This window comes from Thecamonas trahens (assembly GCF_000142905.1).
Source record: "Thecamonas trahens ATCC 50062 unplaced genomic scaffold supercont1.28, whole genome shotgun sequence".
NCBI lineage: Eukaryota > Apusomonadida > Apusomonadidae > Thecamonas > Thecamonas trahens.
Genome location: NW_013657652.1, coordinates 131,037 through 156,269, shown reverse-complemented (window position 1 = coordinate 156,269; position 25,233 = coordinate 131,037). Strand labels below are relative to the sequence as shown.

At 63.7% G+C, this 25,233-nt stretch overlaps 11 protein-coding genes across 11 annotated transcripts; 7 read left to right on the top strand and 4 right to left on the bottom strand.

Moving 5' to 3' along the window:
• Positions 1 to 313: 313 nt before the first annotated feature.
• AMSG_06337 (uncharacterized protein) lies at positions 314 to 1,287 on the bottom strand (the record flags this gene model as incomplete). The annotated part of the gene is made up of 2 exons (XM_013901575.1): positions 314 to 922; positions 1,012 to 1,287. The coding sequence occupies 2 exons, from the start codon at positions 1,285 to 1,287 to the stop codon at positions 314 to 316; spliced, it is 885 nt and encodes a 294-aa protein (XP_013757029.1).
• Positions 1,288 to 1,672: 385 nt separating this feature from the next.
• Positions 1,673 to 2,551, top strand: AMSG_06336 (uncharacterized protein; the record flags this gene model as incomplete). Its single annotated transcript, XM_013901574.1, has 2 exons — positions 1,673 to 1,813; positions 1,904 to 2,551. The coding sequence occupies 2 exons, from the start codon at positions 1,673 to 1,675 to the stop codon at positions 2,549 to 2,551; spliced, it is 789 nt and encodes a 262-aa protein (XP_013757028.1).
• Positions 2,552 to 2,820: 269 nt separating this feature from the next.
• AMSG_06335 (uncharacterized protein) lies at positions 2,821 to 4,119 on the top strand (the record flags this gene model as incomplete). Its single annotated transcript, XM_013901573.1, has 2 exons — positions 2,821 to 2,832; positions 2,856 to 4,119. 2 exons carry the CDS (start codon positions 2,821 to 2,823, stop codon positions 4,089 to 4,091), a joined length of 1,248 nt encoding a protein of 415 aa, XP_013757027.1. The 3' UTR covers positions 4,092 to 4,119.
• A 3,322-nt stretch (positions 4,120 to 7,441) lies between these two features.
• On the top strand, positions 7,442 to 8,570 carry AMSG_06333 (60S ribosomal protein L13a). The gene is made up of 2 exons (XM_013901572.1): positions 7,442 to 7,487; positions 7,962 to 8,570. The coding sequence occupies exons 1-2, from the start codon at positions 7,476 to 7,478 to the stop codon at positions 8,550 to 8,552; spliced, it is 603 nt and encodes a 200-aa protein (XP_013757026.1). The 5' UTR covers positions 7,442 to 7,475; the 3' UTR covers positions 8,553 to 8,570.
• Positions 8,571 to 8,878: 308 nt separating this feature from the next.
• On the top strand, positions 8,879 to 10,420 carry AMSG_06332 (cation diffusion facilitator transporter domain-containing protein; the record flags this gene model as incomplete). Its single annotated transcript, XM_013901571.1, has 2 exons — positions 8,879 to 8,960; positions 8,982 to 10,420. The coding sequence occupies 2 exons, from the start codon at positions 8,879 to 8,881 to the stop codon at positions 10,418 to 10,420; spliced, it is 1,521 nt and encodes a 506-aa protein (XP_013757025.1).
• Positions 10,421 to 10,667: 247 nt separating this feature from the next.
• Positions 10,668 to 13,719, top strand: AMSG_06331 (glucosamine-6-phosphate deaminase; the record flags this gene model as incomplete). The annotated part of the gene is made up of 2 exons (XM_013901570.1): positions 10,668 to 10,822; positions 11,252 to 13,719. The coding sequence occupies 2 exons, from the start codon at positions 10,668 to 10,670 to the stop codon at positions 13,698 to 13,700; spliced, it is 2,604 nt and encodes an 867-aa protein (XP_013757024.1). The 3' UTR covers positions 13,701 to 13,719.
• Positions 13,720 to 14,692: 973 nt separating this feature from the next.
• On the top strand, positions 14,693 to 17,194 carry AMSG_06329 (peptidase S1 and S6 chymotrypsin/Hap; the record flags this gene model as incomplete). Its single annotated transcript, XM_013901569.1, has 2 exons — positions 14,693 to 14,821; positions 15,749 to 17,194. The coding sequence occupies 2 exons, from the start codon at positions 14,693 to 14,695 to the stop codon at positions 17,174 to 17,176; spliced, it is 1,557 nt and encodes a 518-aa protein (XP_013757023.1). The 3' UTR covers positions 17,177 to 17,194.
• Positions 17,195 to 18,070: 876 nt separating this feature from the next.
• Positions 18,071 to 20,141, bottom strand: AMSG_06327 (CCR4-Not complex subunit Ccr4; the record flags this gene model as incomplete). The annotated part of the gene is made up of 2 exons (XM_013901568.1): positions 18,071 to 20,008; positions 20,035 to 20,141. 2 exons carry the CDS (start codon positions 20,139 to 20,141, stop codon positions 18,184 to 18,186), a joined length of 1,932 nt encoding a protein of 643 aa, XP_013757022.1. The 3' UTR covers positions 18,071 to 18,183.
• Positions 20,142 to 20,579: 438 nt separating this feature from the next.
• AMSG_06326 (uncharacterized protein) lies at positions 20,580 to 21,746 on the bottom strand (the record flags this gene model as incomplete). Its single annotated transcript, XM_013901567.1, has 2 exons — positions 20,580 to 21,458; positions 21,702 to 21,746. The coding sequence occupies 2 exons, from the start codon at positions 21,744 to 21,746 to the stop codon at positions 20,580 to 20,582; spliced, it is 924 nt and encodes a 307-aa protein (XP_013757021.1).
• A 398-nt stretch (positions 21,747 to 22,144) lies between these two features.
• On the bottom strand, positions 22,145 to 22,972 carry AMSG_06325 (uncharacterized protein; the record flags this gene model as incomplete). The annotated part of the gene is made up of 2 exons (XM_013901566.1): positions 22,249 to 22,972; positions 22,145 to 22,161 (listed from the first exon to the last, which is right to left on the bottom strand). Exons 1-2 carry the CDS (start codon positions 22,961 to 22,963, stop codon positions 22,145 to 22,147), a joined length of 732 nt encoding a protein of 243 aa, XP_013757020.1. The 5' UTR covers positions 22,964 to 22,972.
• Positions 22,973 to 23,587: 615 nt separating this feature from the next.
• Positions 23,588 to 25,172, top strand: AMSG_06324 (uncharacterized protein; the record flags this gene model as incomplete). Its single annotated transcript, XM_013901565.1, has 2 exons — positions 23,588 to 23,591; positions 23,614 to 25,172. 2 exons carry the CDS (start codon positions 23,588 to 23,590, stop codon positions 25,170 to 25,172), a joined length of 1,563 nt encoding a protein of 520 aa, XP_013757019.1.
• Positions 25,173 to 25,233: the final 61 nt, after the last annotated feature.

The following is a 25,233-nucleotide window of genomic DNA, read 5'->3' as shown; positions in this document are numbered from 1 at the left end:
TGGGGGGGGGGGAGGAGAAGAGTACGGCAGTCTGTAGCAGTCGGGAGGGCAAGGGCGAGTGCTAGCTGGGACTTGGCGGTGGGGTTGCCTGCCGTCTCTTGGTCACATTTTGCTCACTGATTGATTGGCCTCAATGTAAGGCATGATGGCGTGGACATGGCTGACTTGAGCTGCTAGTGTGGGGACGATCATGAGTTGCGGATCGGCGCGAGAGGGGCGGGGGGGGGGGGGGGGGGGGGCATTGGCGGGGAATGTGATTATTATTGGCCCAGGAAAGAAGACAGGGGGGAGGCCGCCGGTGCGCGATAGCCGGTTAGTCGGTCTTGATGCGGGCGATGGGCGAGGTCGGAGAGGCAGCAAGCACGATAGGGTCTTGGGTCTCCTGCGAGGCTCTGCGGAGCGAGCGCTTAGGCGGCGGCGAGATGTACTTGTCGAGGAAGAGCTTGGCAAAGAGAAGAAAGTAAGAAAAGTACATCCCAAGGCCGATGTAGAACGACCACGGCTGGACCGACGGACAGGAGCGCATGGCAAACAGAACCACAATACCCATGACCATCTGGGTCAGCTGAGTGAGGGTGAGAACCATGTTGAGCTTGAGCTTGGCCATGGTCCGGTAGTGGCCCATGGCGGTGAGGCCGTAGTATGTGTACATGAACGAGTGGACGGCGACGTTCATGGTGGCAAACCAGTAGCCGGACCCGTTAGTCTTGTACGTCGTCACCTGCCACAGCCAGGTAAATAGGTGGGTGCAGATGTGGTGGTACCAGTGTAGCAAGATGATCGGCTTCTTCCGTAGCGCAAGCAGGATGGTGTCCACAAACTCGGCAATCTTGGAGAGGCCGAAGAGGTAGACCCACCACGACGACGGCAGATCGTAGTGCGCCGTCTCACACACCGAGTTAAGGAAGCCATCGCGAAGAAGCTGGAGCAGAGGTAAGGGGGAAAGAGTGAGTGCGTATCATCATATGGTGAGAGATGAGCGAGGGGGGGGAGAGATGCAGGGAGGCGTACCAGCATGAGGAGGATGGGGATGAGCTGGACCGCAGCGACGATGGAGAAGATAGCGAGGACAAAGTTCCACATAATAAGCAGCGGCTTGAGAGAGAGCGGTGGGCGATCGGCCATGTACGCCTGCAGACCAAAAACAACCGGGATGTAGGCGATGGCGGCAGCGACGTAGATGTGGTCGTACTGCCACAGCAGGGCCACCGCGTCAGACTCCCAACTGAACGAGCCTCCCGACCGAGCCCATGCCTCCCACTGCTCCAACACCAACCATATGCTCATGTTGGTGTCCTCCGTTACTGCAGGGCTTGGAGTTGTGTCTGCCTCGCTCACCGCTGTCGCAGCTCTTGCTTCCGGCGCTGCCTCCACTACTGCCGCCGTGACCGCCAACTCGTACCAACTCGCGCCAACTCGCGCCAACTCGCGCAGAGGGGGGGCGGCACGATCGATACCGCGGACGAGCTACTGAGTTGATCACGGGCCGCGGACTGCATACACCGAGCCCAGCCCTACTGTTTGAGTTGGGGGGAGACGGCGTAAGTCACGACCATTGCGTCTGGCCTTCTCAAGTGCAGCAGATCTGGTCGAGGAAAGCATGAGCAGCCTTGGTCGACCAGAGACGGCTACACCTCACCTCTACACGACGTGGCAGCGTCTGGAAAAGGGCATGGCTGTGATCGGAGGCTCGTGGCTGCCAGTGGAGCTCATCTATGCGTTGGCCTACGATGTCGGCGTCCTGGAGCCGCGAGATGTGGTGGCGCTGGCGAGGACGTGCAGGGGCGTCCACGCTGTGCTCCTCGGCTCTCCGGTGGGACGCGCGGCTGCACGAGCGGGGATGGGGCTGAGATGGTGCCTGGCTGAGCACGAGTGGGCCGCAGCACGGCGGGCGTGGTGCCAGCTAGCCGGCGACTCGGATGTACCGTCCGACGATGTTGCCCGTGCCCTGGTCGACGCAGCTGGCGGAGGCGCCGTGCCCAAAGATGTGCTAGCGTGGATCGATGGCGTGCTGGCTGAGATGGTGGACGGTGGGGCGTGGATCGGCTGCGATTGGGATGCTCTCGTGGTTGATGGGGCACGAGCCGGCCTGGCCACCTTTGTGAGTGCGCTACTTGCTTCAGATGGACAGAGTCATCTCACTCCGGTGCACCTGGTAGCACTTCGGGCTGCAGCTGCAGCTGATGCCGCAGAGGTTGTGGAGGCTGTTACTGCTGCCGCCGCGACACGGTCTGCCTTGGATGTCAAACGAGTGGTGGAGCAGGCGCTGATGATGGCGGCAGCACATGGCGCCGATCGCACCATTGCCGCACTGTTGGCCAGAGACGATTGCCCTTTGCCTGGACCAGTGTCGCCTGTGTGGGGCGAGGCGCTCACAGAGGCCGCGCTTAACGGCCACTCTGACGTCGTAGCTGCGCTGCTTCCCCGGATCGATGGCCCAGGCTACATTGCCATCGTTCTCGCCGCTGCAGCCGCTGCCACCGATGCCGAGCACTTTGATGTTGCCGCCCTCCTCCTTGATGCTTCAGCCGACCAAGATCAGCCAGCCTAGGATCGAGCCACTCTTCGACACACGCACACGCGCGTCCACCGTCCAGTCATCCATGCTCAGCCAACTTCAGCCAGCCCAGGCCACCCACCACTCGTTCTCTCCACACATCGTCCGTAGTCGTCTGCGATCGCTGTCTAATAACGAGCACTCGCTGTGGTCGACGCGCAGTGGCGCAATCAGCGCATGCCGAAAAGGCAACTCGCACGCCAGCCGAGTCGAGGGGCAAAGCAAGCCACCTCTCACCACTCACGCCCCCGCACACATATACCATGGCCACCACCGTGTCAGGACTGCTGGAGAAAAGGGCCCGCACCGGCTGTCTGCGTGGAAGGTGCGGTACTTCTCGCTGGTGGACAACGTCCTGACGTATGCCAAGGACGAGAAGAGCGAGCCGTCAGGCACCATTGTGCTGTCGGAAAACTACTCTGTGGAAGAGGTCTCCTGGCGCATGGATCCGTTCTTTTATTTCGACATCGTCACTCCGGGTCGGACCTACCACCTGCGGGCAAACAAGGACGCATCGCGCAAGGCCTGGATCAACGCTCTTACGGCTGCAAAGTCGCGCTCGGTCCACGAGCTCTCGCCGCTTGCCCGCGAGATCCAGACGCTCGATGGCGAGCAGCTGCAGGAGCTGTGCATGGCCCTGGTTGGCGGCATCGAGGTCAAGTCGCGGAGCTACCATCTCAAGTCGTACGACGAGTGCTTTGTCGCTTCCGAGGCCGTCGACTGGGTTGTCGCGCACTACGGCGCCGAGTCTGATCGTGCGGCGGCGGCGGCGGCTCGCGGCGATCCGTCGCCGCTGCTGTGCTCGGGTCAAATGACCCGTGCGTTTGCGGTGACCTTGCTGCAGCGTCTTGTCGAGGCGGGTTTTGTCGTCCACGTCGCCGACGAAGACAAGGCTGTCCAGGACGGCTTCCTCTTCTTCCGCCTCACCGACCTTCTGGCGTCATCGTACAAGCTCTCGCACGGAACCGAGGCGAGCGGCAGTGCTGGCGTGGGGGCGGATGAGGGTGCAGGTGTGGGGGCGGGTGCTGCCGCGGCTTCGTCGGGCGTAGGCGGCGCTGGCGCCGGCGACGGCCTCTTACGGAGCGAGTTGGCGGGCCCGGACGGTGGGAGCATGATCGGACGGACGCCTGGTGGCCTCACGCCGTCGTCGCTCATCCCGCCGTCTCCGGCGCAATCGATGGTGGCCATTGCCAAGCTCGAGTCGCAGGTCCAGGACTTGCATGAAGACCTCGCTGCGGCGCGGTCGGCGCGGCTGGCAGCCGACGAGGCCCACGCTGCAGAGGTCGCGGCGCTCAACGCGCGCGTCCAAGAGCTCTCCGACGAGCTGAGCAAGCGGCCGCGGTGGGTTTCGGACTCGGAGCGGCCGAGTTGCTTTGGCTGCCATGACGGCTTTACCTTTTTCAAGCGCAGGCACCACTGCCGGGTCTGTGGCGAGGTCTTTTGCTCGACATGCTGCCACGACCGGTTGCCCATCATCCGCGACGCGCCGGACCGCATCCGGGTCTGCGACGGCTGCGCGCTGGTGCTCGGGTGAGGGGCTGTAAACATGAGGTTTTAGAAAGGGTACTAGGCGAGCAAGTCGCGGCGCATGCTCTGCGAGACCGCCAAGTTCGACGAGTCGAGCTGTCCCGGTGGCGTGTCGCCGTCGACCGGAGCAGCGTCGCGGCGGGCCTCGCCGGATGAGAGGATGTAGGCATACGAAGAGTCGTTGGCGGTAGTCGACGGCGTGGCGAGGCCGGCAAACGGGCGACTGCTGGAGCGTGGCGACGATGCCAGACTGCCGGCGCCGCCGCGGAGCCGCTGGAGTCTGTGGGAGGTGTGGATGAGGAGTTCGGACGACGGCTCCCCACCGCCGCCGGCAGCCATGGCCTGATGGGCGGCCTGCGAGCGGCCAAGGGCCGAAGTGCGGGCGTCGACGAGCGGCGTGACTCCCAGTGAGAGCTTCGATGTGTGTGGCTTGGTGGCGGCGCGCGAGGAGTGGGCACGGCCGGCCGAGGCAAGCATCGACGCCGTTGACCGCTCTGGAATGTTGGGATGGTGCTCGCGGAGGACCGAGTAGCGGGAGGTCGACGACGGCGGATCGCGGGCGAGAGCCGAGTGACCGCTGCCTCCGGCAGCCTGCTTCTCCATCAGCCACTCGTTGCGGTCGAGCTTTGTCTCGGAGACAAAGGCCTTGAGCGCGGCAAGCTCGTCGTGGTCGACCTTGGCGTTGAGCCCATCGAGGAGTTGAGCGTGGGTCGGCAGCGGATCGAGTGCAGCAGCAAGCTGGGCCTGGTCTACCTTGGCCGCCAGCGCCGACTTGGTCTCGCTGGCGTCAGCCTTGCGAGCGAGTGCCGATTCGAGTGAGCGGAGGCCTGCTGCGAGGTCGGCGACTTCGGTCTTGGCCGCTGTCCGTGCAACGGCCTGCTCGAGGTCGGAGCCATCGGCCTTGCGGACGAGCCGCGACTCAATCGAGTCGAGCGAGGAGCGGAGCGAGTCGAGCGAGGACGTGATGAGGCTCTGCGTCTCGGAGGTAGACGAGACGAGCTGGTTACCCAGCTCAACGGTGTCAGTCCGCAGGGACTGGAGCTCGCCAAGCGAGGCCTTGAGATCGAGAGCCGCACGGAGCGAGCCAACGGCGTCGGCAATGACGTCATCAACATGGGCCACATCGGCCTTGCCGGCCAGCTCCGAGTGGAACTCGGTTGCGTCAACCTTGGCCTCGACATCGGCCTGAACTTCAAGCAGCGCCTGGCGGAGGCGGGTGACGTCCGACTCGAGGACCGAGAGCGCCGAGCCGACGCCTGACGAGCCCACACCACTTCCGCCAAGCGACGAGCCGCGCAGGCCGCGGCCGGCGGCGGCGGTGGCGTCGTGGCGCTGCATCGATGCGCGCAGGCTGGCGAGGTCCTCCATCGACGCCTTGGCCGAGACCTGTGCGGCGACATCAGCCTTGTTGGCCTTGAGCTCGAGGGCGGAGCGGAGCTCGGCGGTGGCGTGCGACAGCTCGATGACGGCCTCGGTCGAAGCCTTGCCGTGAAGCATGGCGTCGATGTCGTCGACGTTGGCCTTGAGCGCCAGCTCGAGGGCGACGTCATTGATGTCAGCCTTGGCGGCGAGCAAGTCGTCGACGTCGGCGCGCTCCATCTTGCGGGACAGGCCCTGGACCACCATGCGCTCCGACGCCTTTTCGGCGACGAGCGCCTTGGTCTCTGCCATGGCCTCGTTGAGATCTGCGCGGAACGAGGCGAGGGCGCGGTTGAGCGTCGCCGAGTCGGACTTGTTGCCCAAATCACGCGAGAGCTGGAGCAGCTGGGTATTGATGACATTGATGGCCTCCGAGTGGTGGGCAACCTCGAGCTCGCGGTCGTGGACAGCGGACCGTAGCGCCTCCTCGCGCTGCTCGAGCGAGTCGACAAACTCGGCGCGGTCAAGCTTGAGGTCGAGCGAGAGGACGAGCGAGTTAAAGTCCTTGGAGACCTGAGCAAACATGTCGTTGACCTGGGCAATGGTGGCGCGGGCCTTGAGGCCGGCCTGGACGTCGCGCTTGTAGGCGGCGACAGCATCGGAGACCTGGCCAAGATGCTTGTTGAGGAGGCCGTTGACGTCATCGGCCTCGACCTTGTTGGCAAGCTGGGCGTCGAGCTCGTCGCGCGAGGCCTTGGAGGTAAGGGCGCGTGAGACCGCGGCGTCGTCGGCCTTGGCTGCCAGTTCCTGGTTGACGTACGCCACGTCGGCCTTTTGCTCGAGGAGGGCGAGGAGCTGGGCGGCGTTACCCTTTTCGGACGCGAGCCGGTCGAGGTCGTCGACTGAGGCCTTGGACGCGAGCTGAGCGGCGAGAGTGGCGGCGTCAGCCTTGCGATCGAGTGCGGCCTTGATGTCAGAGACAACGGCAGCGAGGTCTGAGGTGAGCGCGCGGTCTGAGAGGGCGAGGTTAAGGATCTCCTCGAGATCGTCGGCGTTGACTTTGGAGCCGGCAAGCGAGTCGACGGACGAGCGGAGGGCAGCAAGCTCGGCCGACTCGGCCTTGCCACGGAGCGCCGAATCGAGGGCGAGTGCCATCTGGTCGTGGGTCACCCGTGCATCGATGTGCTCCTCAAAGAGGCGGAGCGGGACCCGCGAGGCGAGCGCGGTGTTGACGTGCATGGTGTCAGCCTTTTGCTGCAACCGAGCTTCAAACGAGCGCTTGAGCTCAGCAAGACGGTCGTTGACTTCGGCAGCCTCGGCTTTGGATGCCACCCGCGACTGGAGGGTCTCGATCGAGTTGCGGTTCCGCGACGAGAGCTTGGACATCTCGACGACGTCGTGCTCGAGCTGGACGAGCCGCTCATCACGCTTGCGAGGCTTCTGCAGAATGGCGATGGTCTCATCGAGCGCACGGATCTGGGCAGCCTGGTTGGTAATGAGAACGGAAAAGTCTTTGAACGTCTCGCGGATGACGTCCGGGATGTTGCACCACTCGTTGCGGCCCTCGACAAGGTCCTGCAGCGCGAGGCGGTCCATGGTCTGCAGACGGAGGGATACTCGGGGCAAACAGCGCGCAGAAGGTGGCGGGTGGAGAGCAAGGCGTGTAGCGTCACGCAAAGGTCGTCTTCAACTGTGGTACCAAGTGTGCGATGGTGTGAGCAGTGTTGCCGGCGCCGCCTGTGGAGCGGGCGAGCGAGCGCAAGGAGAGCCAACGGAGTGGCGCGGGGCGGAGGGGGGGGCGCGAGTGGGCCGCCAAGGCAAAACATTCAAATTTTGGTGGGGAATGGTGGTGGCGGCGGTGGTAGCGGTGGTGGAGGGAATTTCGTGGCGAAAGTGTTGGGGATTTAAGACTCGGTTGAAGTGGCAACTCGGTTGTTGAACTGCGAATGATTGACTTTGCGGACAGCGTTTGAATTCAAAGTGAGTGACAAGCGGTATCCCTTCTCGTTAGAAATCGGACAACACATACATCATGTTCTCCAAGGTACGTGGACAGTGGGGGGCAGCAAGGAGGGGCATAGGGAGACGCTGCAGACGCTGCAACACATGCACAGTCTCGCTGCAGTGCGCGGTGCCTTGGCCATAGCCCCCGCAAGGGTGCTTGGGCAAGGCAGCCTGCAGCAGCGTGATGGTTGTGTATGCATTTTTGGCTGGCACTCGCCATCCTGACCGACTCGCGAGAGACTCGGCGAGGGCAGGGCGGGACCCCCGGCGAGACCGTACCCATGAGAGACGGCGCAGCAATGCACCGCACCACACATGGGGCCGGCAAGGCGCTGTGGTGGGTGTGGGCGCTGTGGTGGGCTCGGGGAGGCATGGCCGCGACGGCGGGCTCGGGCGGCCAATTCCCCAGCGGTGATTGAATTTGTAAGATTGGGGGGACGGGGACAAGGCAAGCGACTCACACAAGGGCAACGGGTGATGGTCAACCCATGGAACCATGCTTTGACGAGGACAGGTTGTTGTCGTGGACGGGCGTGGCCACCTGCTTGGCCGGCTCGCGTCTGTCATTGCCAAGCAGCTGCTTAACGGCCAGAAGGTCGTCGTCGTCCGCTGTGAGGAGATCGAGGTCACTGGCGTCTTTGTCCGCAACAAGTGCAAGTTCCTCCGCTACCTTCGCAAGCGCATGAACACCAACCCGAAGCGCGGCCACGTGCACTTCCGTGCCCCGTCGAAGATGCTCTACCGCGTCGTCCGTGGTATGCTCCCGCACAAGCTCCCGCGTGGTGCTGCCGCCCTCGGCCGCTTCAAGGTCTTCGACGGTGTCCCGCCGCCGTACGACCGCATGAAGACCATGGTCGTCCCGGAGGCCCTCCGCGTGACCCGCCTGACTCCGGGCCGCAAGACCACCGTGCTCAAGCGCCTCGCGTCGGAGGTCGGCTGGAAGTACGCCGATGTCGTCGACCGCCTCGAGGACAAGCGCCGTGCCCGCGCTGCCACCTACTACGCTGCCAAGAAGGCCGCCACCAAGAAGATTGCTGCCGCCCAGAACCCGTCGGCCGCGCTCCAGGGTGAGCTTGCCGAGCTCTACACCGCCACCAACCTGTAAAGGACAAATCAAAACCAAGCCATGCACGCCCCTATTCCTATCCCCATCCCGTCCGCGTGTCGCTTGCTGCTACCGAATGTGGGCATGATGAAATAATCATTCATGTCACGCGCGCAAGAGTCTCCACCGCCGCCGCCTGCCCCCGCCGCATGGTTCCCCCCGCCCCCCGCTTGACACCCGTGACTCGTGTCACACCACACGCTCACCACCACTTATCCACGTCGACGGCGGAGAGTAGACGCAGGTCCAGCGTTCTTCCGCCGACCCCCTTTGTAGAGGCACAACCTCAGTTGTTGAAATCTCTTGTACTCTCGAGCCATACTGCCATGGCTATCCGCATCCACGAGTCGGTGGTGGCGGCGGTGGAGGAAGCGCTGCTCGAGGCCGAGACCCGTGTCGAGCCGGGGCGTTCCTTGGAGCCTTTGTCAGCTCACCAGCTGGCTCCATCGACTCCACATCTCACATCTGAAGTTAGCGGCTCGGCCTTCTCGACGCCGGCAAGTAGCGATGCGGACGTGGCGCGGGAAAACTCGCCGTCCGCCGAGGCCCGGCTGCCGATGGAGGCGACGGGCGTGGCTGGAGGCCCCGCAAGCGAGCCGAGCACAAGTGTGGACGTGGCGGCAGCAAAGCTGACAATTGCCAGCGGCGACGCGACGGTGCATGACGAGCGGCAACCGCTGCTGACGTCGACGTTTTCGATCCAGTCGGGCGGCAGCGCCGAGGGCGGCAGCATCGGCGATCGTGAGGCCCAAACGGTGATGCCAGCGCAGCGGGCGCGTGACCAGAAGGCGCGGCGGGCGCTGATCATTGCCACTGTTTTCACGGTCATCTTTATGTGCGTGGAAATTGCTGGTGGGTACGTTGCCGGCTCGCTGGCGATCATGACCGACGCCGCGCATCTGCTGACGGATGTGGCGGCGATGTGCCTCTCGCTCTTTGCCATGCACCTGTCGAAGAAAAAGTCGACAGACAAGATGACCTTTGGCTACCAGCGAGCAGAGATTCTGGGTGCGCTGGCGTCAATTGTCACCATCTGGGTCCTTGTGTCGATCATCACCTACGAGGCCATTGTCCGCCTGGTGTCAGACGTCAAGCGCGAGGGCGACGCCATCGACTCGGTCATCATGACCATCATCGGCAGCGCCGGTCTCTTGGTCAACATTATCGACGCGCTCATTCTGGCGTGGGGCAACGCCTCGCACTCACACTCGCACGGCGGCGGCGGGCATTCGCACTCGCACTCGCACTCGCACGGCGGGCAGGCCTCCGCACCGGCTGAAGTGCATGCCCACGGCCATGCCCACGGCCATGCCCACGGCACGGCGACAGTCGACGAGTTGCCAAACTCGGGCGTGGGCAACGTTAACGTCCGGGCCGCCTTTATCCACGTCCTCGGCGACTGTGCACAGTCTGTTGGAGTCATTGCCGCCGCAGGCGTCATCTGGGCTGGCAACCACTTTACCTACGGCACACCAACGAAGCATGGCTCGCTGTACAACATCGCCGACCCGGTTGCCTCGCTCCTCTTTGGTATCATCACCCTCTTTACCACCGTCTCGCTCGTTCGCGGCATCCTCCGGGTCCTCATGCACTCGACGCCCGAGACCGTCGACATGCCCCAGCTCAAGGCGCAGTTGCGGGCCATCCCGCACTTTCGCGGCATGCACCACCTCCACGTCTGGTCGCTCACCTTTGACAACATCTTCCTCTCGGCTCACATCATCGCCGAGCAGTCGCACCACGCCGACGTCCTCACCGCTGCCGAGCACATTTGCAACTCGCACGGCATCGGTCACACCACCATCCAGATGGACTCGCCGCTCAACGACTGCACCGTCACGACCCGGCCAGGCATCCGTTGCCAGTAGCAGCGCCACGGTAAAAGAATGGAGGGGAGGGCGCGTACTAGGCATTGGGCACTCCCGCCAAGCTGTGGCCAAAAACAAGCGCTGCATTGTTGCTGTTCGGCGTCAGCAACAGTGGTGCGGGCCGGAAATGGGCCTGGGGGAGCTGGCTTGCGGGTCAGACGGGGCTAGCTACGACTTGTCTCTAGCACACACGCACACACACTCCCTTCCTACCTCCCCCCCCCCCCCTCTAAGCAACTACTCCATCATGTCCACTGCTTCGCCCACGTCTGCCTTCCTCCAGACGCCACCGAAGACCAGCCTGTTGTCCAATGGCCACGATGACTCGTCCGAGACCGAGGCCACCCCTTCACCGGGCACCTCCGCCCTCAACCGGCGGCCATCTGAGATCCTTGCCCATGGGTACGTACCCGCATGTGCTTTATTTCCTAGATTCCATGCCGAGACACTGCCCCCCCCCCCCCAGTCGCCATGGCTGTCCCGCAGTACCTGCGCCAGTCCCAGCCTCTCCACGTCATGCGCACTCGTTGCCCCAAGTTGTGGAGACATTTTATTTTTCGGCACGCAAAGCAGCGAAAGCTGCACTTCTACGGCCTAGCCACCTGCTGTGGCTGCTGTGATGAGTGGAAATGAGAGGCAAGGTAGTAGCACGGATGCTGGGGGGTGGGATGGTTGCGTTCCTGCAAGCTTGGGTGATGAAATCTCTTTGTACTCTCGAGCCATACTGCCATGGCTATCCGCATCCACGAGTCGGTGGTGGCGGCGGTGGAGGAACATGCCGCGACTCACCAAGTTAGAGATGACGTGGCGGCCGGGCGAGCGGGGTTGCAGGTCCGAGGTGGAAAAGATGGCAATGGCCAAGTCTGGCTACCCTGGGTTTTTCGATGACGAGCGGGTGCCGACGATTGTGGTGGACAACTTTCCGGACCTGGGCAAGGTGACTGCGCTGCGGTTTATCGAGTGGGCGCAGGCGAACCCAGGCGGAGTGGTCTCGCTCCCGACAGGCAAGACACCCGAGTACTTTATCAAGTGGGTGACGCGGATCCTCAACGGGTGGGGCGAGCCTGCGGTCGTGGAAGTGCTGAGCGAGTACGGGCTCGAGTACGGGCCCGAGGCCAAGCCCGACATCGGGTCGCTCATTTTCGTGCAGATCGACGAGTTCTTCCCCATCAACCCGCGGCAGTCCAACTCGTTTTACTCGTACGTGGACTTGCTGTACCTTCGCGGGATGGGGTTTGATCCCGAAAAGGCGCTACTGATCGACGGGTCGACGATTTGCGACATGTCTGTGTTTGATGCGACCGAGGGCGTGGACCTCTCGCTCCGGTTCCGTGCGCCATGCAACGAGCAAGAGCGGCGGCAGCGAGACGAGATCATCAAGGTTGACGAGTGGTGCAACGCGCACGAGGCACGGATTCGGGCGCTGGGTGGCATCGGGTTCTTCCTCGGCGGCATCGGGCCGGACGGACACATTGCGTTCAACTGCTCCGGCGCTGACCACTTTTCGACGACGCGGCTCTCACCGATCAACTACGAGACACAGGCCGCGGCGGCGGGCGACCTGGGCGGCATCGAGGTGTCGTCGAAGCGGCTTGTAATCACCATTGGGCTAGGCACCATCACGTACAATCCCGAGTGCGTGGCGATCATCATTGCGGCGGGCGAGTCCAAGTCGTCGATTGTGGCCAAGTCGTTGACCCAGGCCGCAACAGTGGCGCTGCCGGCGACGGTCCTGCACTCGCTCGACTCTGCGCGGTTCTACATCACCGAGGGCGCGGCCAAGCAGCTTGCCAAGCGCGAGCTGTACCGGCTTGCGAGCGCCGAGACGATCACCATGGAGAATGTGGTCGAGGTTCTTGTGGACCTCTGCGTCTCGGTCCACAAGGAGCTTGTGCAGCTGACGCCGTCGGACGTTGCAGCCTCGCCGCGGGCTGCGCTTGTGCTCACCCGGTTTGCGCAGCAGAAGGACATGTCTGTGGACGCGCTCCTTCCTCGCGTTGCGCAGCAGGTCTTTGACCTACTCGTTTCGCGCATCGAGGCCGGGTGCCGGACGTACGACTCGACGCGATTCCTCCACACCGAGCCGCACCACGACGACGTCATGCTCGGGTACATGGCCGGGGTGATGCGGCAGACGTCGAACCCGACCAACTCGCACAAATTTGCTTGCATGACCTCGGGCTTCAACTCGGTGACCAACAAGTTTATGGTGGAGCAGCTGGGCATTGCCGAGCGGTTTATCCATACCAAGGAGTTTGCCAAGCTGGCGGCGGAGCGGTCTTACTTTGATCCTGCGTCCGAGGACGGGCGCAACCGCGACGTGTGGCAGTACCTCGACGGGGTGGCAGCCAAGTCGGAGCCGATGAAGGAGCAGGGCATCGCGCGGCGGCTCATCCGCAACCTCATCGAGATTTACTCGGACACGCCTGATGTGGCCTCGCTCTCGACGCGCATCTCGGTCCTGCTCAACTACTTTTCGACGCAGTACGATGGCCAGCGCAACACGCCGGACGTCCAGATGCTCAAGGGCAAGTGCCGCGAGTGGGAGGCCGACTGCGTGTGGGCCTGGCTGGGGTGGGAGACCCGCGACGTCTTCCACGCGCGGCTCCAGTTCTACACCGCCAACCTGTTTGACGAGGAGCCCGAGGTTACCCGCGACGTCCTGCCCATTCTCGATTACCTCAAGGAGTATGAGCCCGATGTGGTGACGATGGCACTCGATCCGGAAAATGCGCAGGATACCCACTACAAGGTGCTGCAGGCGCTGACCACGGCGCTCAGGCTGTACAAGGAGGCGCGCCCGGCAGCCCAGGTCTCGTGCATCGGCTACCGCAACGTGTGGTACCGGTTCCATCCCTCGTTCTCCAACATGTACATCCCAGTCACGCTCATGGACTTTGCCATTCTCGAGTCGTCGTTCCTCAACTCGTACGGCTCGCAGCGCGACGCCTCGTTTCCGTCGTACGAGCATGACGGTCCGTTCTCTGACCTCACCCAGCAGATCCAGCAGGACCAGTACTTTATCCTCAAGACCTGCCTCGGCCGTGACTGGTTCCAGAAGCACCCGGAGCCGCTCATCCGCGCCACCCGCGGCTTTGTCTTCCTCAAGGAGATGTCGCTTGACGAGTTCTACGCCCAGTCGCGCGCCCTCAAGTCGGCGACCGAGAAGGGCCCGGCCGCGGCGTCGGCCTCTGGCGCAATTGTCGGCGATGACGCCGAGGCCCTTACCCCGCGCAAGGCCTCGTCGCACAACTCGCTGGATCTCTCGCACAGGCTGTAAGTAAAGTAAAGTGTGTGGAGGTATAAAGCTTGGATGGAGAGCTCTAATGTACTGGCATGATGTCCGTGTTTGGGGCTCTTGGCAGAAGCGGGTAGATGAGGGAGGCTCGCCCAGCACGGCGTTTACGTGTGGAGGAGGCGGGCGAGGCGGGACGAGGCGGCCAAAAAGGAGATCGACGGTCAAACTGTGAGCAGAGGTTGCGGTGACATAGTAAACATCAGGCAACATTTCTGAAGAACCAAAGTTTACTTTTTCTTGCGGCGACGGCGGCGCGACTTGGTCTTGGGGATGTAAACGGCAGCATCATCAGGAAGGAAAGAAGAGAGGGCGGCGAAGCGCGCGGCGGAGGTGTGCCGGGCGGTGGCGGACGAGGCTGTGGCGGCGTCGGGATGGGAGCCTGGCAGCTTTCCGCCAGCGAGCCTGACGAGGGCGCGGGCAATGAGCGGAGAGGCTGCGACGTCGATCGGAGTCTCGCCCGAACTTGTGGGCAGATCGATAGAGGCGCCGCCGCGGCGGATGAGGACGTCAATGACGTCTGCGTGGCCCCGGAGCGAGGCGTAGTGCAGAGCGGTGCGGCCGCGATCGTCGGCAACAGCGTGGACACTCGCACCGTTGGCGAGGAGGAGGGCAGTGACATCAGCGTGCCCGCCGTCAGCGGCGAGCATCAGCGGCGTGATGCCGTGGACAGTGGAGAGGTCCGGCGAGACCGCGACCGGATCGTCGGCCTGGCTCGCACCGTCGTCGGCGGACTCATCCGGGGCGTCGCCGGCAGCGTTCGAGCGACCTCCACGGGCGCGCAAAGCAGCCGACGAGCCAAACATGGCCTTGAGCTGTGCCGTGAGTGAGACGTTCTCCGGCGGCGGATTGAGCAGGAGAGAGGCAACGTCGTGGTGGCCAGCGGCAGCAGCGAGATGGAGCGGAGCGAGGCCAACAGCGTTGTACAAGCGGGCATCGACGAGCCTCGAGGCAAGCAGGACAGCCACCACACCGGCATGGCCCTCTGCAGCAGCAACATGGAGGACAGTGTTCCCGTAGCCATCGACCTGGCGGACCTTGGCCACATGCTTGCCCGACGCCAGCAGGCTCTTCACCCGCTTGGCCCGCCCGGCCCGGGCCGCCTTGTACACCGCCGACGACTCGAGCTCGTTCTGCATGTGTGTGTGTGTGTGCATGGAGTGGTGGAGGTGGTTGTGTGTGTGTGTGTGGGGAGTGTGTGTTCGAGGGAGTGTGGTGAGGAGCAGGTGGAGGAGGAGGAGGTTGTGGTTGTGGTTGGGGTTGGGGTGATAGGGCGGGGAGGGAAGAGGGTTGGCCGGTGCTGTCAGGCCAGGTAGGTATCAGGCCAGGTAGGTATCAGGCCAGGTAGGTATCAGGCCAGGTAGGTATCAGGCCAGGTAGGTATCAGGCCAGGTAGGTATCAGGCCAGGTAGGTATCAGGCCAGGTAGGTATCAGGCCAGGTAGGCATCAGGCCAGGCATCAGGATGTGGAGATGGAGATGGAGATGATGATATTGATACGGGGTAGTGATGGCTATCTCCGCCCCCCCCCCCCCCCCTCCTCCCCCCCTCTCTCCCCCTCTCCCAAACCACAATATTCTCCCCCCTCCCTTGTACATACCTACCCCACTGCGACCTGCGGCTGGCTACGGCCAACCCGATCCTTCCACCACTCCCTCCCCTCCCCTCCCCTTCCCCTCCTCTCCCCTCCCCTTCCATTCCTTCCTTCACCCGTTCACCCTCCTCCGCCACCTCCCCCTCCCTCCCCCCTCCCCCCTCCCCTTCCACACTTCCCTACCCCTCCTCCTCCCCTTCAATCCCCCGCGCCCATGTCTGCGCCACCAGCCTCTGAGCCACCGCCGACCCCTACGGCCACGGCCACGGCCACCCCGACGGCTACTACTGCCACCACCACCACCACTATGGCAGGATCATCCTCTGGCTCTAGCTCAGAGTCGGGCGCGTCGGCATCAGCAAGCTCATCGGGATCGGCTGGCGGGTTGGGATGTGGCAGACCGAGTGCTGCAGCTGATGGTGTGGCTGGTGATGGAGAGCCGGCGACGGTGCTGTACAAGGCCTCGGTGGTCAAGGTCCTCACTACCTATCAGCAAGTCGATTTCGATGTGCCGTGGCAGTCATGCAGGCCGTCGTCGTGCTCGGGTTCCGGCGTGTGCATCGAAGGCGGGCTGATCCTCACTGCTGCCCATGTTGTGGCTGACGGTACCTTTGTCCAGCTGCAGAAGAGCTCGGATCCGGGCAAGGCCGTAGCCGACGTCGTGGCTGTCTGCCACGAGGCTGATCTGGCGCTGCTCAAGGTGGTGGACGACGCGTCGCCGCCGGGCTTTCTTGACGACGTGCCGCGGGCTGTCCTCGGTGCGCCCGACTTTCTGCCCTCGCTCCGCTCCAAGATCTCGCTGGTGGGCTTTCCGGTCGGCGGGCACGAGCTCTCGATCACCGACGGTGTCGTCTCGCGCATCGAAGTCCAGAGCTACACTCACTCTTCGCGGCGGCTGCTGGCCATCACCGTCGACGCGGCGATGAACTCGGGCAACTCGGGCGGGCCGGCCTTTCTCCGCGACACCATCCTTGGCATCGCCATCCAGGGCATGGACGACGCGCAGAACATCGGCGAGATTGTGCCGACTTGCATCATCCACCACTTTCTCCGCTGCTACTTTGACGGCCTGCCGAACGTCTTTCCCATCCTCGGCATCATTCACCAGACGCTCGAGGCGCCGCAGCTGCGGCGGGCCAAGGGCATGACCGACGACATGACCGGCGTCCTCGTAGCCAAGACTCTGTACGAGATGTCGGCCTGGGAGCGGCTGCTCCCGGGCGACGTGCTGCTGGCCATCGGCGGCAACCGCATCCACAACAATGGCACCGTTCTGTACGCAGGCAAGTTCCGCACCTTTTTCTCCGTCCTCTACCACGAGTTTTACGTCGGCGACGTGCTCGCCATCGATGTCCTCCGCGACGGCGTCGTCGTCTCGGTCGACGTCGAGCTCAAGCCGTACGCTCGGCTCGTGCCCAAGCAACAGTACGACATCAAGCCAGTCTACTTTATCTACGGCGGGCTCGTCTTCCAGCCGCTGACCCGTGGCCTCCTCGAGACCTGGGACGACTGGCGCGAGACCGCGCCCAAGGACTTGCTCTACCACTACAAGTGCGGAGTGCGGACGCCCGAGCTCGAGGAGCTCGTTGTCTTTTCGGGCATCCTCTCCGACTCGATCAACTACGGCTACGACGACTATGAGCACGCCATCATCTCTTCGGTCAACGGCGTCAAGGTCGCATCTGTTCGCGACTTTGTCACCAAGCTCGAGACCGCTATCGCCGGCGGCTCCTCCACCATCTCCATCCGCACCGACAACGACATCATCCTGTTCTTTGACGTTGACGAGGTCGCTGCCAAGCAGCCGGCCATCCTTGATCGCTACAAGGTTCCCTTTGACCGCTCCATCCACCTCCGCGATGAATGAACGCAACAGCCGTGCATCGATTGCCGCGCCTCAGGCGACTCTCCTCCGCATCGGCCCCAGCGAGCTGGCGGCTCGCCGGCGAGTTGGCAGTCAGCCGGAGTCGGGACGGGCCGCCATTCGACTCAAACACAGCTCAGCGACAAGCCTCGAGGTCCATGCTCGCCATCATCCGAGGCGGCGTCCGGAAGCAGACGGGCAGAGTGCATGCGGCATGGGTGTCATCGCTTCCGGCAGGACGGGTGCGTGAGTGGCTGACGGTGTTCGAGGCGGCCAACAAGGCCGAGAGCCCCGAGGTGGCAGCGGCGCGGCGGGCGCATCTGCGGGCGCTGAGCCAGCGATCGACCGAGTGGCACAAGGAGCGGCTGGGCTTTGTCTCGGGCTCTAACTTTAATGCCCTGCTGGGCGGTGATCGGTTCAAGAGCCGCGGCGAGGTATGGGACGACATGTTTGGTCTGAGCAAGCGCAAGCCGAGCAACGCCGACATTGAGCGCGGCGTCAAGCACGAGGACGATGGCATCGCAGCCTACGAGGCCGCCTCGGGCTTTCGGGTTGTCGAGACCGGCATCCACCAGCATCCCGACCCGGCGCTGTACATGATCGCCGTCTCGCCCGATGGCCTTGTTGTCGACGATGCCGGCAAGACGGTCGGGTGCGTCGAGGTCAAGTGTCCGCGGCCCGAGTCGCCGTACGCGCTGCAGGCGAGCGTCCCGCCGTGGCATGTGGCCCAAGTCCACGGCCACATCCAGTGCACCGGACTGGAGTGGTGCGACTACGTGCGGTGGACCCAGTGGCGGATCAACGATGCCGGCGAGCGCGAGGAGCGGCCCGAGGGCTATGCTGCCATCGTCCGCGTCGTCCGCGACGACGTGCTCTGGCGGGACTCGATCCTGCCGGCACTCGAGTCGTTCTGGTTTGATCATGTGGTACTCGGCATCCGGCCGCTCGACTGAAGCCGAACGTCGCAGACAGTTCAAAGTCCGCGCGACAAAAGTAGGTTGATCAACATGTTATTCGATCCGAATCTTACAGGCGAGCGGAATGTGGTCCGATGGGTGGTGGGCGTTGGGGAGGGCGATGCCCTTGCGGGCTTCCTCGTTGGTGAGGCCCTCGAGCACGGCTTCAGTGACCAGCTCCGAGTCGACCCAGATGTAGTCGATGACGCCCTTGAAGAGCGGGGTGTAGTTGGTGAAGGGCAGCTCCTCGTTGAGAATGGAGGCGTAAGCCGAGTTGAGCGAGAGGCGGTGCTTGATGCCGGTCTTGGAGAGCGAGCCGTACGAGTAGCCAAGCATGTCTTCGTGGGAGGCCTTGAGGAATCCAGTCTTGAGCAGCTTGTACACGCCCGACTCAGGCAGCGAGTTAAAGTCGCCACAAACGACGGCGTACGGCTTGGTGCCGGTGGCCTCAGTCAGGGCCTCGACCTTGCTTGCGGTTGCCTCGAGGAGCATCTGGACCTGGATGACCTTGACGTCGGCGTACTTGGGGTCAAAGTGGACGTGGGTGTTCGAGACGACGACGACGTGGCCGTCGGCGTTGGAGCGCAGGGTGAGGATGAGGGCAATGTTGTCGCGGGTGAGGAGGCGGTTGAAGGCGTCCTCCGAAGCGCGGAGCGAGGGCTCGGCCATGGCCATGGCGGAAAACTCGACGTCGTCCTCGGCCTCGAGGGTAAAGGTGGCGGTGCGGTAAAAGGTGGCACAGCCGTCGACAAGGACGGCCTTTTCCGGGTGCATGGTCCGGACGCGCGACTTGGCCTTGAACACACCCTTGTAACCATAGGCGAGGAGCTCGTGCTGGAGCCAGTTGTCAAACTCCTTCATCTGCAGCTCCTGCAGGCAAATGATGTCGGCTTGCATGTTGAGGATCTCGTTGAGAATGAGCGACTTGCGGAACTCCCAGTCGAGAGCCCACGTCGGGGTGTGCGGGTACATTTGCTCGGTGGCGTACGCGTCGCAGAGGACGTTGTAGCAAAAGACGGTGAACGAGGCCGGCTCGGCGGCTGTCGGCGGCGGGACCGAGGGCGAGGTGACGAGCTTGCGGAGCGGCGGCGCTGGCGGTGGCGGCGCCACGTCGCGCAGGTACTTGACAATCGAGTTGTCGGTCTTGGCCAGCAGCTCCTGCGCCACGTTGGAGACCGGGTTGGCCGTCAGGTTGAGCGACTTGAGCGCGTAGAGCGAGCCGAGGTCAAAAGGTGCGTACTGGATGTGGTTGTGCGCGAGGTTGAGGACCCGGAGCGAGGTGAGGGCGACCCAGCCGTCCTGCACGTTTGAGAGCAGGTTGTGCGAGAGGTTGAGGACCTTGAGGTGGTGAAGGCCAGCAAAGACGTGCGGCGAGACCGACTGCAGCAAGTTGTGCGAGATGTCGAGCTCCACAATTCGCGAGTACGTCCCGAGGCTCGGCGCAAGATGCCTGAGCGTCATGTGCGAGAGGTCGACGCCGGACCACTCCGAGGTGGCGTGCGGCGAGTCGTCACCGTCGTCGTCGCTGTCGCCGTCGTCGTCGGGCGAGGCGGGCGGGAGCGAAGTCGAGGATGCGGCTGGCGAGCGAGTGGCGTCGGGCGGCATGGGCGAGCCGGCGCCGCGGATGGGCGACGACGCCAGCCATTCGAGCGACTCCTCCTTTCCGCCTGCGGTGGTGATACGGATGGTCGAAGAGCCCGCACCACGCTTGCGAGGAGTGACGGGCGTCAACGAGGCGAGGCCCATGCCCGAGTCAACACGCTCCAGCTCGAGCTTGGCCGTCTCGTCAAAGACCCACGGGAGGTGACCCTCGTTGGTGTTGTGCGCCCTCGAGGAGGCGGCTGAGAGGGCGGTGGGGGTGAGAGTGGCGGCGGTGACCCTCACGTGTGGGGCGCCAATGCTGACACCAGGAGGACCACCACCACTGCCGCCCATCCTATGCATCCGTCCGTGTCCGCTTCCACGTCCTCCGTGTCCGCCGTGCCCATGGTGTCCATGGTGGCTGCCGCCATAGCCGACGCCGTACTTGCCGTGCCCGTAGCCCGACATGCTGGGGTGGGTGGGTCGACCGTATGAGGTTGAAGGGGGGGAGGGGGGGCGTGGAGAAGTGTGCAAGCTTCACTGTTTGCCTATGCCCGGCCCTGTTTGCTAGTCTGGCTGGTGTGTGGGGCGGGGTGAGGTGATGTGGGTAAGGTCCCCCCTCCCCCCCTGCCCCGCCCAATGCTCCGGCTTCCCCTGGTTCGCTGCCATTTTTTCAATGTCGCGCGAATTGAGCGCGAATCTTCGCGCGCAATTCGCCCAAAAGGTGACTGACCCCATTTGACCATTGCCCTGTCCACAGGCCTGGCCATGCCAGGCCCTGGCCACAGCCATCGGCCAAAGATTCCCTCCACAAACGACTCAAAAGCATTGGTATCAGACATGGGCCGCTACTTTGACTGTGGCTGGGCCTAACGGCCGTGCATCTCGCGACGCTTGAGGTAGATGAGCCGGTTTTCGGTGTGCTCGCGATCGGCGGCGGCATTGGCCAGCAGGTCGGCGACGGGCGACCGAGTCGGCGGGGGCGGGAGGCGCGGGGCTACGCCGAGACACCACGATGAGCAGCGTGACGAGAGTCCAAGCGGCGATCGCGGCGAAGCAAGTGAGGCTGGAAGCTCACGACGCAGTCGGTGGGCGTGCGGCGTGCCACTGGCAGCGTCCATGCCCTCCACGGGCGACGCAACCAGGGCGGCCTGTAGCCTTGAGTCGCAACTCAGAGCTTCGATTGAGAGCGAGGCTGGCGAGCCGGAGCCAAAGGCGGCGGCAGAGCGGGGTGGATGGGTGTCAAGAAGATGGGCCACGTCGAGCACGTCGTCCTTTTCGGCCTGATATGCGGCGCGGAGCGTGTGCAGCCGCTCGTCGGCGGCGGCGAGCATCTCAGCCTGCTCGCCCAGCAGCTCCATGGCGGCTTGCTTGAGCGGCGAGACGCCGTTGCGGACCCAGGCCGGCATCGGCGAGGCCGAAAGCCGCGGTGGGCGAGCTGGCGAGTGGTCGCAGCGATCGTCAGACTTGCGAACAGGCAAGGCCGAGGCGCGCGGCGAGGGTGCTAGCCGCGAAGCTAGCGGAGACCCGGGGGTCTCGCCCCAGACCACCGGGCGTAGCTCGGCCTCTGACGCCGTCTGCGCCCGCCGCAACGATCCGAGGGTAGTCCGCGGCGCCGTTCGCGACGGTGACCGCCGCAGGCCCGAACACGCTCGCGACATGGCCGACATCGACGAAGACGGCGTGGCTGGCGTGGTCGGCGTGGTCGGCGTCGGCGTGGTCGGCGTGGTCGGCGTCGGCGTGGTCGGCTTGCTGGCCGGCAGCGAAGCGAGTGGCGACGCAATAGGCAAAGAAAAGGTCTGCTTAGTCTTTCCCCACAACCTCTGTTGCGGACTCGGTGTCATGTCATCGGCATGGTGCTGACCAAGAGTGGGCGCATCGGCTTGCCTGTCTTGTCTTGCGCCCTGCCTCTCGCTGCTTGCTGTCCGTTGGTTGTTTCCTGTTCGGCGGCCAAGTCGCGGCGGAGGCGTCGCCGGTGTCGTAGCGTCGACATCGATGCGGAGGCCGACCACATGTTGTGCCACCGCAGAATCCATGGATGTAGCTGCGTGTTTGTGTGTGTGTGTTTGTGTGTGTGTATGTGTGTGTGTTGTGTGGGGTGGAGTGCTGCCGTGACTGTTCGAGTGAAGCAGGACAGTCGACGGGTTGAGCTGGTGGTGCAACCATCACGGTGATGGATGGGGGAGGGGCTGGTGGTGGTGTTCAATGGGGGAGGGGCTGGTGGTGGTGATGGATGGGGGAGGGGCTGGTGGTGGTGTTCGATGGGGGAGGCTGTGGCTTGAGCCACCAAAACAGCATTTCACGACCTTTTCCTGGTGTTGGCGCAACGCGGAGAAAGAACTCCATGCGTGTACGGTACAACAGTGCCTGGCAAGGCATGGTGCTATCCACATGGCACTGCCCCCCACCTCGTGCCTATCCCTCTCCGATGTGCTCATTCGGTGCCGCAGTCTGCCTCTCCTTCCGAGCGCGCGTGCGTCGGATAACGATCACACAGGTTGATCAAGCCAGCCATGCCCTACTCACGGTCACACGCACCAGACGAGCTCTCGGACATAGGGATCGCACTACTCCCTTCAGAGCTCGTGCTGCTGCCCTCCGAGGTCGTCCGCTTCTGCGAGCTGCTGGTGTCGTTGGTGGCCATCGTCACGGGCGTGATGCCCGCGCTAGCAAGTTGCATCCTCAGCTCGCGAATGGTACGCTCCCGCTCGCGAATGGTGTCCGCAGCCTCCGTCGCCTGCTTCGCAATGGTGCTCTTCAGCTCGCGAATGGTGTCCGCAGCCTCCGTCGCCTGCTTCGCAATGGCATTCTCCAAGTCCTTGATCTGCTTCGCCATCTCGTTCAGCAACACCTGGTTCGTCTCCGATTTGGATGCTGCCATGGCTCCTATCGAGTCAAGTATATCGCCACTTCCACCACCGCAGGCCCTCCGCCACTCGGCCCGTGCCACTCGCCGCAGCATGCGCTCCCCTACGCCGCGACGCGTCCGCCATCGCCGCCGTCGCCGCTCCAAGCCACGCCGCCGGCATCTGCATCCGCGTTGTTCGCCAGCCTTTCCCTCCTCGCCTTTCCCATCCAGCGCTGCCAGCTCTACCTCCTCTCCCACGCCATCGGCCACCACCTCGAGCACTACCACCGCATCGTCGTCTTGCTTGCCGTCCTTGTTGGCCTGTCTCTCACAGCCATGGACATTGTTGTCGCCCGCCACCGCCTCCGACCAGCACCCCCGCCCCGGCCCTTGCACCGAGGTCATACCTCCGCCCCCGCCAATGTAGTTGATGTAGGGTGGGTGAGAGGGGTGTATGTCTGTGTGTGTGCGTGGTGCGTGGATGTGTGGCTGGGTGTGTGTGTGGGTGACGACTTGTCGGTCAGGAACAAGTGCCGGCATGAGCGGGCACACGCTAGCCAAGCCGCCACCAATCGCCGACCCTACGCACGCGGCACCTCATTCCACCATGCTAATCGCTCCCATTCACAGCCTCATGACATTGCTCTCCATTCTTTGGGAATCAACGCACACACACACACGCTCTCTCTGTTGATATCTGCTTGTCGATCGTTGTCGGAATGTCTGCTGATGCCGCTGCCAATGGAGGCACAGTGGACACTCTGCCGCTCTCATGGCCACACTACACTCGCTGTTTCTCTTGGCGCCGTGCCACTACACCTGCTTACCTTGAACCTTATCTTGAACCATGAGGTTATCTCACTGGCGTAGTACTTTGCTCTTAGTCGCGGTTGTGTTGCTCGCATGCACGCGCGCGGATCAAGGCGGTGGCGGTGGCAGTGGCGGCGGCAGTGCGTTTGGCGGTGACAAAGTGTGGTTTGATCAGGTCCATGTGGCGCCGACAGCTGATGGGGCCGGTATTGCGTGGACATGGGTAGAGGTGGCGAAGGGAAGAGTGCCGGAAGCTGCCGAAGGCGTCGTCCACATTGCAGATGCTGCAGATGGCGAGGGCGGCGCGCGGCTGGCGGTGGCAAGGCGGCATACGTATCGCAAGGGCGGGTTCAACAAGTGGATGTTCGAGGTAATGGTCGACATGGGCCCGTTTGCACATTTGCAGGCTGTCGAATATGTGCTGGGCTTGCGGCATGCCACAGGAGAGCTGGTGTGGGACGAGCGGACTCGGACCGTGCTCGGAGTCCCGATCTATGCCCGTGGCAGGCTCGACGCCCAGGTCGCGGCCTACGCATCGTGGGCTCACGGCGCGTGCCGGTATCCGCGCCGGCGGAGCATCGCGCCTCCTGCTAGTGTTGGCAAAATGGTGATCGGTCTCGTGGCGGATACATCGGTCTCGGACGCCGCGCACACAACGGTGGCGGCGATGGCGGCGTCCGGGCCGTCGCTCGACCTCGTCCTCCACCTCGGCGACTTTGGCTACGCGGACACGACCGACAACGTGCCGTGGAGCGTAGCGCGCAAAGAGTACGGCGAGCTGAAGCAAGAGTACTGGGACAGGTTCTTCCGCATGATCGAGCCATTGGCGCGGCAAGTCCCGATGCTTGCCATCCCAGGCAACCACGAGGCCGGATCCCACGACGGCAAGTCTGGCTTTGACTATCACTTTATCCCGTACCTCTCGCGGTTTTTCAACCCGAGCGATCCACGGCGGGTCGCACTTCGTGATGCCATCCGCCACAATCGTGAGCTGGTGACCTGGTACAAGGTCGCCCTCTCGCCGCTGGTCACGCTCATTGCGCTCAACTCGGACGAGGACCTCGGGCCCGACTCGGCGCAGGGCAGTTTCGCCCTGCAGGCGCTCGCAGAAGAGGCTGCACGCGGCCCGCGCCACGGAGCCTTTACTCTCGTCCTCATTCACCGCTCGGCGTACTCGGCGTCGCTGCACAAGGGCTCGGACTTGAAGCTCCGTAAGGCGCTCGAGGATTTGCTCGAGCCATTCCCTGGCACGGTCGACTTTGTCTTTCAAGGCCACGATCACTCGTACGAGCGGACACACCCGGTGATGCGCGGCAAGGTTCAGTCCTGGCGCAAGGCTCCGATCCATGTCCGACTCGGCGTCGGCGGCCTCGAGACCCGGCAGGGCTGGGCAGATCCAATGCCGGCATGGTCGGTGGCTCACTCGGGCACCACTTTTGGCTATGGCCGGCTCGCACTCTACACCAATGGAACCGCGGCCTTTGAGTTTGTTGACTCGGAAAGTGGGGCTGTCGTCGACGCCATCGTGCTTCACCGCGGGCTTCGCTGCCCGCCGGGCCCCGCCGCCGCGCTCTGGACTTCTGCATCGAGTAATCGGGCAGTGGCAGTCATGGCCGGAGGCTGTGCCCTGCTTGGGGTGGCATGCGTTGTCGTTTGGGTGCAGGGTACGGGACGCGGCAGCCGCGGTAGCAAGGAGCGGCTATCCGGACTCTCGGGCGGCTCGGGCTCGGGCGATGTGGTGCCATGCCGAGACCGCCGCCGGGTAGGTGCCCGCGAGCGGCGGTCGTCGGCGCCGATGGTGTGACGCAACCGATCGGCGCCTGGGTCGAGTCAATCGGCAGCCAAGGGTCATTACGCAAAGCACC